General features: G+C 43.7%; 1 protein-coding gene across 1 annotated transcript in view; it reads left to right on the top strand.

The window, feature by feature from the left end:
- The window catches only part of RIC1 (RIC1 homolog, RAB6A GEF complex partner 1), a 45,744-nt gene that overhangs the window by 6,221 nt on the left and 25,539 nt on the right, over nucleotides 1-13,984 (top strand). Inside the window, exons 2-3 of the mRNA XM_081945066.1 lie at nucleotides 2,168-2,275; nucleotides 4,746-4,822. Of these exons, the coding sequence (XP_081801192.1) occupies nucleotides 2,168-2,275; nucleotides 4,746-4,822 (185 nt within the window). The remainder of the gene's footprint in view (nucleotides 1-2,167; nucleotides 2,276-4,745; nucleotides 4,823-13,984) is intronic.

Consider the following 13,984-nt stretch of genomic DNA (forward strand, 5'->3'; position numbering starts at 1 on the left):
TATAATTTCTATTGAAGGAGAAAATAGTGAAATGAAGTACAAGTATTTCTGATTGGGGGAAGTCATTACAGTAGTACAGGCAGTAAACACTGCTCTTCTTAAATGCTGCAACCCTCTTTTCCCATTATGCTGCTTTCCTCAGCAGCTTATCTTCTGCAACAAGTTGCCATTAGTTACTGCCATATGTTATGGGCAAGGTTATGCTTTAAACTCTATATCAGCCTTTCCCAATTGATGCCTTCCAGGTGTTTTAGGTTATAGCAATCATTGTTCTTGACTGCAGGCCTTAAATGGCAATGGAAGTGGAGGAAATGGTAATTGTAATTCAAAACAACTGGAGGAGCACCAGATTGAAACAGTTTGAAATAATATTATTGCAACAGCATATGCCAGAATACCAGTATCTTAATATTCCATATCTTCATTTTAAGATATGACCTTTCAGCTGAATTCCTATCATTGAAAGGTATTTGAAGCATAAAGATAAAGGGGTTAGTGCATTTATGATGTGCTGGCATATTATAGTAGTTTTGGGTTGCTTTGGGCTTGACAGAGTTTAAAAACTAATTTTTTTCACACTGTTAAATTTCATGAGTTACAATGAGAATTTATATTTATTATTATTTATTTTAAACATGGTGTATAAAAATATAAAACAAAGCATAAACATGGCTAAAAACATTGAATCAGGTGGACGGCTCCAACTAAAATGATGTAATAAACAGCAACATCTACAAAATAGGGACCTTAGACAAATAATAAACATTGTCCCCAGATCTGCAACCAAAGCCAAGTTTTCAAGCTTTCCAGACTTATACGAGAAAAAGTGCCACCCTTATCTCTGAGGAAATGCTGGTCCAGAGGATGGGACCAAAAGGCCTGCTTCCTAGGTCCTACAATTTAATGGCGGGGAGCTGGAACACACTCATTTTGCTGGAACATACTAGTCAGGCAGAAACAATTTGAGATAAGCAGTTTTTCAGATATCCATTTAAAATATTAAACATGCAGATATTACTCAGGTTATTTATTTGAATATACTAGAAACCAAGCCATTACAATAAAATTAATAAGTAGTTGAATTTATGATCATAGCGTTTATATCTATTGATTGTAGAATCTGTGATGGAAATACTCCACATATAACACTCTGCTAGCCTTGTTTAGAAAAATAGCATAGATCTATCCAGATATCTAAAAATAGTGCAATTATTTGAAAAGTAAATTATTCAAGAAATTATTGTTTTGTAATAAAAGCAAGTTGTTGAATGGTACTTTTTTTTAATTTATATATTCATAAATGGAAAAAAACCCATAGTTTTCGCATACATACTATGTTTGTTTTACAATCTTTTAATATACTCCTGGGACCCTTCAAATTGATTCCTGAAGTATGTTATTGCTACCATAGGGAATTTATAAATTAGCATCTTGGTGAAGCATCAGCTTACTTTGCAATGTTTCTAGTATCTAGTATAGATCTGAAACTTTGTGCTGCAAATGATAGAAATCAAACACTATTATAAAATAAATTCCTGAACAAATGCTCAGCCATTTGTTAAAATAAACATTTCTGAGCCAAAGAGAATGTTCTGATCTTTCCAAGCCTGAGAATTGTGATGCAACTTTAGTTTTTATTAATACATTTCTCACTTTGGAATGACTAACTATTCTATCTAAATTGAGCCGTTTTGAATGATAGCTGTACATCTTGAATAAATCTTTGAAACCAATAATAGTGCATGAGCCATATTTTTAAAGCAGAACGTTTTAAGGCATCATGCTTAATTTATTACTTGCCAAGTAAGTAAGATTATATTGTGGTTTTGAAATAAGGAACTCTTAGATTTTCCTAGCCACAGCTCTTAATTAGTTTGCTAAGAGGGAGCTTCTTAAACATGTTAATATGTGCTTTAGGTATAATGCATTGAATTTAGGTATAAAACAACATCTTAGAAAATATAAATAAACAATGATTTTTACAGTTCTACTATAGTTGTCTTTAAAAAGAATTAGGTAGGTATGCTATCACTTAAAGTGTTTAAAGCTATTTGAAAGAATTGAATTTATGAAAGTAATAGCTAGTAGATTTAACTTTTTTAAAGAAAGATAACATTGAAATATAAAATAATGTAACTATTGTGTACTATCTCTCTTCCTATCCCAGCCCAGTGTGCTAATTGTAAGCTACAAAGAAACACTAAAAGCTGTGTCGCAATTTGGACATTATGACCAAGCTGAATGGAAGCCTGACAGTACTACGATAGCTGTTTCGGTAAGTAAATAAACTTATATAGAGACATTTTATGACTCTTAATAGGCATTTCACATAACATTTTATTGAAACAGATAGAAAATTAATTAAAAAGTAAATTTAAAATGTAGATTGAGTTGGTATCTATATTTTTCATCTATATTTTTTGTTTAGAGCAACCATGATCTGAGTGTCAGATGCCATCTCTTTAAGCTGTCATCAGTTAGGGCTGTTCTACAAGGCTATCACAGAGTCCTTTGCCACTCTTTTTTGTCTTTCCTCCAAATATGTTGGATAAAGAATGTAGTGTCCTATGATTCCAGCAACAACTTGTCTGAATGCATCTGAATTTGTAGTTGCATTATGCTTCATAAAACCATCATTCTTCATAAAGACATACATTCTGAATTTTGGTATCTCATTCAAACATGTATTCACATCTTTAAGTTGTATTAATCTTTGTAATATATTAAATACAGCAATAGTAGGACAACCTCTTAGAGGTGACCCATGCTTACTTCATTTTCTGCTAAGATTTGAAACTCTTTATTTTAATTGTTTAATATATTCCTGTAATTTGTCAGTTCAATCCTGAAGTTCTCTGAATGATGCACAGGGAGATTGTGAGGCCACAGTTATTCTCCCTTGTTTACTTGCTTGATTGGCTAACTTTATTCAGAATCATAGTTGGCCATTAGCAATTTTTTTACTAGTTACATTCCAAAGCACTATTTTAAGGCTGTTTTTGAATATATTTGTGTCAAAGTTGTGAAAACATTTAATTTTTTAAAAAAAGAATGGCAAGATTAGGTTTGGATTGCTTAAAAAAACCTGATAGCATTCTTCTGGGCTGTTGTAGCTGTTGTAATTACTATTTTTTTGAAGAATCTATATCTAAACCTATATCTGTTTACTTATATAAATCCCAATGAAAGTTAACGGTAGCTTCTTAAAATTATACAACTAAATATAAAATAATAACGTTGGAATAATTGTTACAGAATAATGTAGACTAAATGTCAAATTCAGCCTTTTTTCATGTCAGTATATATACAGAACTGAGCCTTGTAACATTATCAACTTGTATGGCAAATGGAACTCAAGAATGTGCATCTATGCTGATGTCAGATTGATACTTCCACATAGTATTGTCTTACACTTTCTTGTAGCATGACATAGCAAATGAATAAATTATTTAAAGACAGATAATGGTAAAGAATGCAAAATTAAGTAGACGGTGCTATCTTGTTCCTTTTGTTTCTTTCAGACACTGAATTTAATTAGAACATAATCTGGAAATTGTAATATATACTTAGATATATAAACACATCTGTCTATATTTGGATTCATAGTTTTGCATCAAATATTAAAGAAAATATTACTAGAAGCAGCTGTCGAAATACGTTTTTCTTTCATCATATTCTTAACTGAAAAACAGGAAACCATGCATGGAAAGAAACCTGAAACCTTTATATTTTTTTTCTCCTTCTGTCTTTGAGAAATATATTAAATTATTTAAAAGAAGGAATCTAGTTAACATTCTTTTAAGTATCTGTCTTTTTATTTAGAGTCCATATTAATTTAATTTTTGGGGAAAATGCTGATTAATATTGTGGGCAGTTACCCATCAAATGGGGAGGTTACAATTAAATAAATAAAACAACATATTGAAACTAAAGAATGAAAATTCAAAAATCAGGTGTTCAAACTGTGATATTGTGTGCTCTCTCTCCCTCCCTCCCTACCCCATATAAACTCTGCCTTTTAAGTACCTGTCCGTCTTAAGGTTTTCTTAAACTTTTTTTTGGCCATTAGGTCAGAATTAATATTGTTTGAATATTGGGGAAAATTAATAAAGTCCATAGGAGTTTGGGGTTAAGTATATGGGTAGCAAACTAAATTAGTCTCGTGTGTTTGTGCGCGCACGTGTGTGTGTGTGTGTGTGCGATGTTTAACAGTATTAAAAGAAAGTAATTTATGCTGCTCAATAAACAATAATAAATTTCGATTTGATTTGATTTGACTTACAAGTATACCTTGAGTTATGGTCACAATTGGCACTGGAACTGCTGTCATCAGTTGGTGTGGTCATACACCGAAACGTTACATGATCACACTGACTAATGACAGCATTCCTTCGCATTGTAGTCATTAACTGAGAATTGTGGGTCATTAAGCAAGTATCCATCCCAATCAAGCCATTCTGGCCTTGGTCCCTCAGCTTTTCCAGTAACACGCAACCATAGGGTTATATGGGGGCACTGCAATGGCTATAATTTTGGGCATGGATCATAAGTCTCTTCATTCAGTGCTACCATAATTTCAAATGGTCACAGAAAAAACGATTGTATCCGAGGACTACCTGTTTTCATTTTTTCCCTTGAGTACAACATTCCATATGTTTTAAATATATGGAATTACTGACAGCTCTGATTTTTTGGAAAACTTTTAAATCTATGCATTTTTTAATTTTGTCTATCTTAACTTTCAGACTGCAAATGGATACATATTATTTTTCAATCTTATTTCTGCAAGAGACAAATACCTGTATGAGCCAGTCTATCCCAAGTAAGTTTTGCTGTAAATCTTTTATTTGTTCCACTGTACAAGGCTACATGTATAATACCACAGAAACAAATTTCTAGTTGCACAATAGGAATTTTCCTTTGTTTTCCTTTCCATCCCTCCCTGATCTTTTTCGGTACTTTAACATTTTGCTAAAAATATTATTTTTGATCCAGAAAACTATTCATATGGAAAAATATAGGGAAAGAAAAAGAAATTAGCTTTTTGTATGACATAAAAATATGGATATATTAGTAATGTGTACAGTATATTTGTCAATTCCTTTTACTCCATAATATGAAAATTTTAAATCTTGTTTTAACAGCAGGAGCTTGAAAATTCTATTGAATAAGTGTAAATAAGAAAAAATATATATCGGATCAGTTGTCTAGAGAAAGGATGGACAGGTTTTAAGTGTATTCAGAAGTTGACGGTGGTTTGTTGGTTCAGTGTATCGGCAGTGGTTTGTGGTTGGCAGAGGTTTGTTGGTCAGTGTATTCAGAAGTGTAATGCAAATTAACCAACATCTAGTTACCCCAATAATTGTCATGTTAACACTTCATATGAAGTGTTAACATTGTAATAAAGCTTTGCTTTCAAAGCTATGATGACCTTTGATGGCATAGAAATGATACTAAGCCACTATCTTGAATTAACTGCATCTAAGGCAAATTAATTAATTTGGGAATATATAAAACTCCCCAGTTTGGAATAGTTCAGGAGAACTTTGGAACATTCTGTAATTCTTCCACATCAGACTAAACTTTTTCCAGGATCATGCTGTCCCAGGGATGATCTGTGGTTGAAATGTAAGATTTAAAGAGTTTTCCAGAATTGTTTATGAAGCAGTGAGCTCTTCAGCCTCCTTATAACAAAATCTTAGTAGAACATTTTAATATTTACCATTTGGTTCCTTAATTTATGTATAATCAACAGGAACAGTACAATTTTAGAACTCAATCTGCATTAAAAAAAATCAACGTAATAAAAATCTGCCATTGTGTTTTGATCATTTTGTGTTAGCTTCATGTTAATAAACAGAATTCTATTAATTAAATTCTTTCACTATGTTAAGATGTTAGTTTTCAGGGAAGTAAGCTACCATAAATAATGTGAGAATGTAACAACTCCAAATATTCCTTCTCCTAATATCAAATTGTGTCCTGTGATTTTGAAAAATAGATAGTTTTCAGCCAAAAATTAAATACTTTATGCTTTTGATTAAAACTGTACTCATCTTTAGAAAGTCTTCTCATCACTGCTGCTTCTAATGATAATACTCTGTCAATATTGGAGGAAAAACTTGTAAATCTATTATGGAAAAATGACAATCATCTCGGACAATAATTTTATTCTTTGGAAATGCTATACGTGAAATATACATACTTATGTTTATGATAGAAGGAGAGATACATATGTAGTTCAGAAATGCTCTTAGGCTTGATAGATAAATAGATTTCTAAGAGTATTATAAAACATTTTTGCTGACAATCTCTCATATCTCCTTATAATAGAATTATAATTTCTATACAATGTATGCATATAAAGCATTTTATATGAAATCACTTGTTGCTTTTGCTTTCTGTCATTCATGTGTTCTTTAGATGATTTTCCTTTTCATTTCTCCTAATTTTTAGACATCTATGGTAAGAGACTGCAGAAATATAGCTCTTGTTGATGTTGCAACATAGATGAAACATTCTTTCCTGCTTCTGTCATCAACTTACATTCAGAGTTTAAAGGTCAAAGCTATTGAAGTACTAAAATAAGTTCACAAGGCTATTTTGTGTGTCTGAGTATTTTAAATGGGTATGATCATCTTTTATTTTTCAACTTTTTCAATGGCTATCAAAGAAAAAAGAGTAAAGTGGAGCCATTTCTGTTAAAGGATTTAGCATGGGATTGAATTCCAGCTTGATTCCCCTAGACCAGTGATGGCTAACCTTTTTTCTAAAGGTGTGCCAAAACTATGTTCATGTGCGGTATAGCACGCGCATGCCCTAAAGTGCGTGCCCACCCACCTGCGCATGCACGAGAAACCCCCACCAGTACATGCGCGAGAAACCCCCCACCATGCATGCACAAGCGATCCCCATGCACAGGGGTGAAATTTTTGCCCTCCCCATGTTCCGGAGGCTTTCCTGAAGCCCAGGGAGGATGAAAACGGCCTCCCAAATGGCGTCCCAATGGCCCAACCAGAAGTTTGGGAACTAACTTCGGGTTTGCCCGTTGGGCCATTTTTCACCCTCCCCAGGCTTCATTTTCGGCCTTCTGGAAGGCTGAGGGAGGTCGTTTTGCCCTCCACAGGCTTCAGGAAAGGGCCGAGGGAGGTCATTCTCCTAGGCGCTGCTTGGAGTGTCCAAGCACGGGTTAACATCAGCTTGCTGCCCAAGGACTGAGTTCGAATTCTTGTAGCTCCGCCTCTTGCTCCCCTCAGAGGCTCAGTTTTAAAAACTCAGTCGCCCTACAGGACGCAATTTGGGGAGATCCAGTCCTTGAGCAGCAGACTGGACCCTTTGGTTAGTGTAGTTAGCTCCTTTTGAGTAAAATAGTTAAGTTTAGTTAGCTCCTAGATAGAAGTTTGTTATTTTTCTGTATTTTCTTGGATTTTCTTGCATTTCCGGCTTTTTGCAGTTTGAATTTGGCGCGTGAGCCAGGCTGCCTGGAGCGCGACTCGCTTCTCGCAGCGACGAGAGCAATCGCGCCGGGGGGGTTCGTTTGGCGGCTGCCAGCGAACAACGGGGGTGCAGGTAGGAGACTAGGACCCCAAGGGACAGCATTAGGCTGTTGCCTTTTCCCCCGGTGCCGCTCCAGGCGTGAAAACGCGAACGGCGGCCATTTTTAGTTTAAAAATTTTGGCGCGCTTTTTCTGCCGGGGCTTTTAGCCTCATCGCGTTGCCTGCGCTCTCTGCAGATCGCCGCAGTAGGGGTTGAAGAGGACCATTGCAGGGTCTCCTGACTGGGTCTCTTCCCCTCCAGACCTACAAGCGGCCACAGGGGTTCTTTTGGTCATCTAGACCATTCACCCTTGCCTTCTTCAGCGCTGATCTGCTGGCTTCCGACCTCATCTCAGCCGGAGCCATTTTCCAGCCACCACTTGCCTACAGCAGGAGGATCCCAGAGATGCAAGCCTCAGATTCTCCAGCACCTCAGCCATCGGGAAGGATTCCCAACACTATGGAGAAGCAAGTGGATCAGCAGGCTGGCCCACCAGCAGCTAAACACAGCAGGACCAACCCTGCTGCTAAAGGTGAAGGGGTGGGATGCCCAGCTAAGGGGAAGGCTCCTAAAGCCAAGCAGCCTTCTAAGGCTGAGGAGAGACTAGCTGCTAGGAGGCAGAGGGCCCTGGAGAAACAGTTCCAGAAGGCCTTTTCTGCCCAGCAGGCCCTTCCTCCAGCCCCTAATCCTGGGGAGGAAGGGGTTCCTGTTCCATCTACCTCCAGACAGGGGATTCCTCCCTCCCTTCCAGGGGAAAGAGAGGAATTCGATTTTTCCCCTAATCCATCCAGGGCCTCCATGGGTTCCCCAGGCCATTCCCTGGCAGCAGATTCCCTTGATGAGGCAGACTCCCTGGCAGAGGAGGGGTCCTTCATCTATTCAATAACTGGACCAGATACCCCTCAGGCCCACGACCTCCCCTTGCCCAAAAGCATGCAGGAGGTGGTGGCTGAGGCCATCTCTCGGGGTATCACTGATGGGATGATGCAGCTGGCATCTAAGCTTCCCTTTGCATCTGTAAATCCCAGTAAGGGGAAACCAGCTAGGGCACAAGGTCCCCCAGCTAGGGAGGCCTCACCTGATCCCTCGGGCATCAGCGAGGTTTCTGACTCAGAGAAGGTGGAGCGTGATGCTCCAGACCTCTCAGGATGAAAATTCCACTCCAGAGCCTCCCCCCTCTCTGGGGCTTTTTAACTCTTCCATGTTTAGGGCTATTCTGACTAAGGCCCGGGCTGCAGGACCCCAGATGGGCCTTCCAGCCCCCAAGCCCAAACCTACCTCGGATCAGGCTTCCATGGAGACCATCGGTCCCCAGGACCCAGGGGCAGGGCTTTTCAACGAAGTTTCCCCCCCCCCCCCTTAGACTTGGTTCCAGCCCCTCAGCTGTTCCTAGACATTATCCAACGCCAATGGACCCAGCCTGGGTCCTTGGCAAATCCCAGCGGGAACGACAAGAGGTTATTTACCATGGAAGAGCCTCTGGAGGAGCTTCTAAAGCTCCCCCAGGTCGATGACCCCATCATGTCCCTTACCTCCAATTCGGCTCTACCTGCTGAATTACTGGAGGGGCTCAAGGCAGAGGACAAAAGGGCTGAATCGTCTTCTATCAAGACGCATATGGCCACTGCCTGGGCCATGAGAGCATCTTCTGCCTCTTCCTACTTCGGGAGGGCAGCTCTCTTCTGGCTTCACAAGCTATTGGCCGGCCTACCGGCTGGGGACACTAAAATGAGGCAGAACGTAAATAAAATCATAGCAGCCATAGAATACTCTGCTGATGCTTCACTTAGCGCCACTAAGTTTTCCTCCAGGGCATTGGCCGCCAATGTGACCTCACGTCGCCTACTGTGGCTCCGCCACTGGCAGGCAGATGTCAAGGCAAAGTGGAAGCTGGCTTCCGCTCCCTTTAAGGGTGGGAAACTTTTTGGGGAGGCCTTGGATTCCTTTCTGATTGAATCCAAGGATAAACGCAAGATACTCCCAGCCATGACCAAGAAACCTGAACGCAAGGGCCAGCCCTTTCGGAAGGGTTCCTTTCGGGGCTCCGAGCCTTCCACCTCCTCAGGTGGTCCAGGCCGTCCCTTTCCCCAGTCACAGGAACGTCCCCAGGACAGGTCTTTCTACAGGGATAGAAATAGACAACAGGGCTTCCATAAACCTTCCCGAGGGGGGTTCTCCAACTGCCCCTTCAGGAAATCCAAGTGACAGTCACAGGGACCCTCCCATAGGCGGCCGTCTCCAACTCTATGCCGCCCAGTGGGAGGAGACCATGACGGACGTGTGGATCCTCAACACGATCCGTCACGGCCTGACCCTGGACTTCCTTTCCCCCCCCCCAAGATCCCGGGTTCGCTGCCCCACTCCCAGGTCACCTCACAAGCTCCAACTAATGAGGGCGGAGATAGACCACTTTTTAGAGATAGCGGCCATAGAAAGGGTACCCGAGGGTCAGGAGGGCACAGGCTTCTATTCCATCCTGTTCCTAGTCCCCAAGCCATCGGGAGGGGTGCGGGCAATCTTGGACCTCAAGCGACTCAACAGGCATCTAGAATACAAGCGTTTCAAGATGCAGTCCCTGCAGACCATCCTGGGTTGCATCAAGCAGAGAGACCTCTTGACTTCGATAGACCTGAAGGAGGCGTACCTGCACGTTCCGATTCACCCGGCGCATCGCAGGTTCCTGAGGTTGCAGTTTGCCAACCAGCATTTCCAGTACAGAGCCCTTCCCTTCGGACTCTCGTCAGCCCCACGCACCTTCACCAAGCTGCTGGCCGCCATCGCAGCTCACCTGCGCTCAATTCCAGTGAGGCTGGAGTGCTACCTGGACGACATCTTGATCCACTCGTCATCCAGGGATCAGGCGCAACAAGACCTCAACACCACCATTCAGGTCTTACAACAGCACGGCTTCTCGGTCAACCTGGCCAAGAGCCATCTCAACCCGACCCACAGGATCCAGCATCTCGGCACCATCATCGACTCGGAGTCCTGCAAGGTCTTCCTCACACAAGAGAGAGTGGACAGCATCAGGTCCCTCGTGCGGAGGATCCGGTCCACCAGGTCAGCAACGGTAGTTTCCCTCTCGCAACTGCTAGGGAAGCTGGTGTCCTGCATTTCGGTGGTCCCGTGGGCACGCCTCCACGCGAGGGATCTCCAGTGGCTCCTGCTGCCCCTCCAGAGACGCATGGCCAGCAACTCCAAGAGGGTGATACGTCTCCCTCCCAAGGTAATCCGTTCCCTCCGATGGTGGCAGTCGGACGCTCTCCTAAAGGGTTCCTACTTCAAGGAGCCGGAGCGCCTGGTCATCACGACAGATGCCAGCCTCTTCGGGTGGGGGGCACACCTTCAGAACCAGGTGATCCAGGGCAGATGGTCTCCAGCGGAGCTCGCCCACAACATAAACTGGCTAGAGCTCCGGGCTGCCAGACTGGCCCTGAAGCATTTCCTCCAGCTGATCAGGGACAAGGATGTGCTGATCCTGACCGACAACATCGCCACGAAAGCATACATCAATCATCAGGGCGGCACACGATCCCTTGCTCTGATGACGGAGGCGGAATCCCTGGGTCGGTGGGCGGAACGACACCTCAGGTCTCTGCGGGCAGACCACATCTCGGGAGAGGACAACGCGACGGCAGACTGGCTCAGCAGATCCACCATCCAGAACGCGGAGTGGCGCCTTCACCCAGATCTGTTTCATCAGTTGTCTCTGCGATTCGGCCTTCCAGTTGTCGACCTCTTCGCGTCTCCGGCCAACGCCCAACTACCCAGGTACTTCACGAGGTTCCAGTGCCCAGGGGCGGAAGGCACGGACGCTCTTCGTTCTCCCTGGCCTCCGGGTCTGCTGTACGCCTTCCCGCCCCTGCCGCTAATCCCACAGGTCATCGGGAAGATCCTGACAGAGGGAGCGGAGGTACTGCTGGTAGCTCCTCACTGGCCGAGGAGATCCTGGTTCGCAGACCTGGTCAGTCTCTCAGTGTCTCGTCCCTGGCGCATTCCTCAGGACCGCATCTCCCTCAGCCAAGGGGCCATCCATCACCCGGAACCCCAGTGGCTGAAACTTGCCGTGTGGCACTTGAAGGGGAGATCCTGAGGCTCAGCGCATACTCGGAGAAGGTGATCCGCACCATCCAGGCATCCAAACGTCCATCAACGATTAGAATCTATGAAGCTACCTGGTCGGCCTTCTCTCGCTGGTGCCTTCATCACCAGATCTCTGCCACTTCTGCCACCGTTCCCCAAGTGCTGGACTTTTTGCAGGACGGCCTTGACAGGGGTCTGGCACCAAACACTCTCAAACGCCAGACTGCCGCCTTGGCCTCCATCCTGTCTACTGAGTCGCACCTGTCCCTCAGCAAACATCCGCAGGTGCGCAATTTCCTCAAAGGAGCCTCCAATCTGGCTCCTCCTACCATCCACAGGTATCCCACCTGGGACTTGTCCGTGGTGCTACGTTCTCTGTCCGGGCCACCATTTGAACCCCTTCGGACAGTTGGACTACGCCACCTGACCCTCAAGACGACGTTCCTCATTGCCATCACTTCGGCACGCCGGATCTCTGAACTGGCGGCCTTGTCAGTCAGAGAGGACCTTTGCGTCATCCACTCCGACAGAGTGATATTACGTCTGGACCCGGCATTCGTACCAAAGGTCAACAGCGTTTTCCACCGCTCGCAGGAAGTGATCCTCCCGGACTTCTGTCCGCATCCCAAGCACTCCAAGGAACGTGAGTGGCATAAGCTGGACGTCCGCCGTACCCTGCGGATCTACATGAAAAGAACAGCTCCTTTCCGCAAGTCGGAGGCCCTCTTTGTGTCATTTCAACCTGCCACCATGGGCAAGAAGGTCACCTCCGCTACAGTAGGGCGCTGGATAAGGGCGTGCATCCAGCTGGCCTACGAACATCAGGGCAGGCCGGCGCCTCCTCGTATCACCGCACACTCAACAAGAAGTGCTGCCACATCGGCCGCATGGGCCACCCAAGCATCCATCGAGGACATCTGCCGGGCTGCTACGTGGTCAGGCCCGTCACCGTTTGTCAAGCACTATAGACTGGACACTTTTGCCTCGGCTGAGGCAGCCTTTGGGAGAAGAATTCTGCAGAGGGTTGTGGCTAGCCCCGCGCCCGTGAACAGTTCTTCCCTCCCTGGGGGATCATAGCTTTGGCATGTCCCGTGTTTGGACACTCCAAGCAGCGCCTAGGAGAATGACCGTTGTCTTACCTGAATGGTCTTTCTCTAGGCGCTGCGGGAGTGTCCAACCCCACCCTATCAGGGGTCGCGGGGTAGTTTCTTCATTGGACTGGACTATTGCATTGACAGTTCCTTTGGACACTCCTTCGTTTTTTAAAACTGAGCCTCTGAGGGGAGCAAGAGGCGGAGCTACAAGAATTCGAACTCAGTCCTTGGGCAGCAAGCTGATGTTAACCCGTGCTTGGACACTCCCGCAGCGCCTAGAGAAAGACCATTCAGGTAAGACAACGGTCATTTTGCCCTCCACAGGCTTCATGAAAGTCTCCGGAGCCTGGGGAGGGTGAAAATCAGGCCCAACGGGCCAATCAGAAGTTCGTTCCCGAACATCCGGTTTGCCCGATGGGCCTGTTTTTGGCTCTCTCTAGGCTCCGGAGGCTTTTCTGAAGCATGGTGAGGGCAAAACGACCTCCCTTGGCCCTCTGGAAGGCCGAAAATCAGCTGGTGCGTGACAGAGCTGAGGGCTGCCATGCTGGCAAATATGACTCCGCATGCCACAGGTTCTCCATTACGGTCCTAGATTGAAAAGACATAAATAGAATGTTTTAAATGAATTTACATTTAATTTCATTTTTTAAATGAACATGTGATGTCATCAGGGGGGTCCATAAAGGCTTGAAGAAATGTTATGATTTATATCTGGAGTTAAGTCTTGGGGGGGGGGTGTCCATGGCCGTAGCCCATGGCAACAAAAAGTATTTAAAGGGGGTCCACGGTGAAAAAAAGGTTGATGCCCACTGATATAAGGCATTGGTTGAATTTGTGGCAGGAGGAAAAGAAGACAGAGAATATTTTGAAAACAGAAGCGTGTGTAAGCAGAGCAAGAAAGAATGATGGATATGAAAACATTAGCTGTTCAGTTGAGGAGGCAAACGGGAGCAAGGTTGTGGGGTTGCATTTTTGTTCAAGCCTGTTGGTCCCAGATACAGCATCCTCAGCTTTCTATTTCCTTTGTCTAACTGGATGCTGCACTTCCCAAGCAAATCATTTGTCAGAATTAGAAATGGATATGCCTAGAATTAGAAATGGATATATATAGGAAAGTACAGTTGACAAAAATATAAAGCTAGATAAAGAAAAAACAATTAAGCAAATGAGTCAAAAACAGTATACTCTTTCATTTATTTATTGAGGGAAAGGAGCCAAGGCTATATGTTGATTTTGAGACTTGTGTAGAGAACAGATCACATTTTAGGTT

The sequence above is a fragment of the Natrix helvetica genome (assembly GCF_964273705.1).
Source record: "Natrix helvetica genome assembly, chromosome: 2".
Taxonomy (NCBI): Eukaryota; Metazoa; Chordata; class Lepidosauria; order Squamata; family Natricidae; genus Natrix; species Natrix helvetica.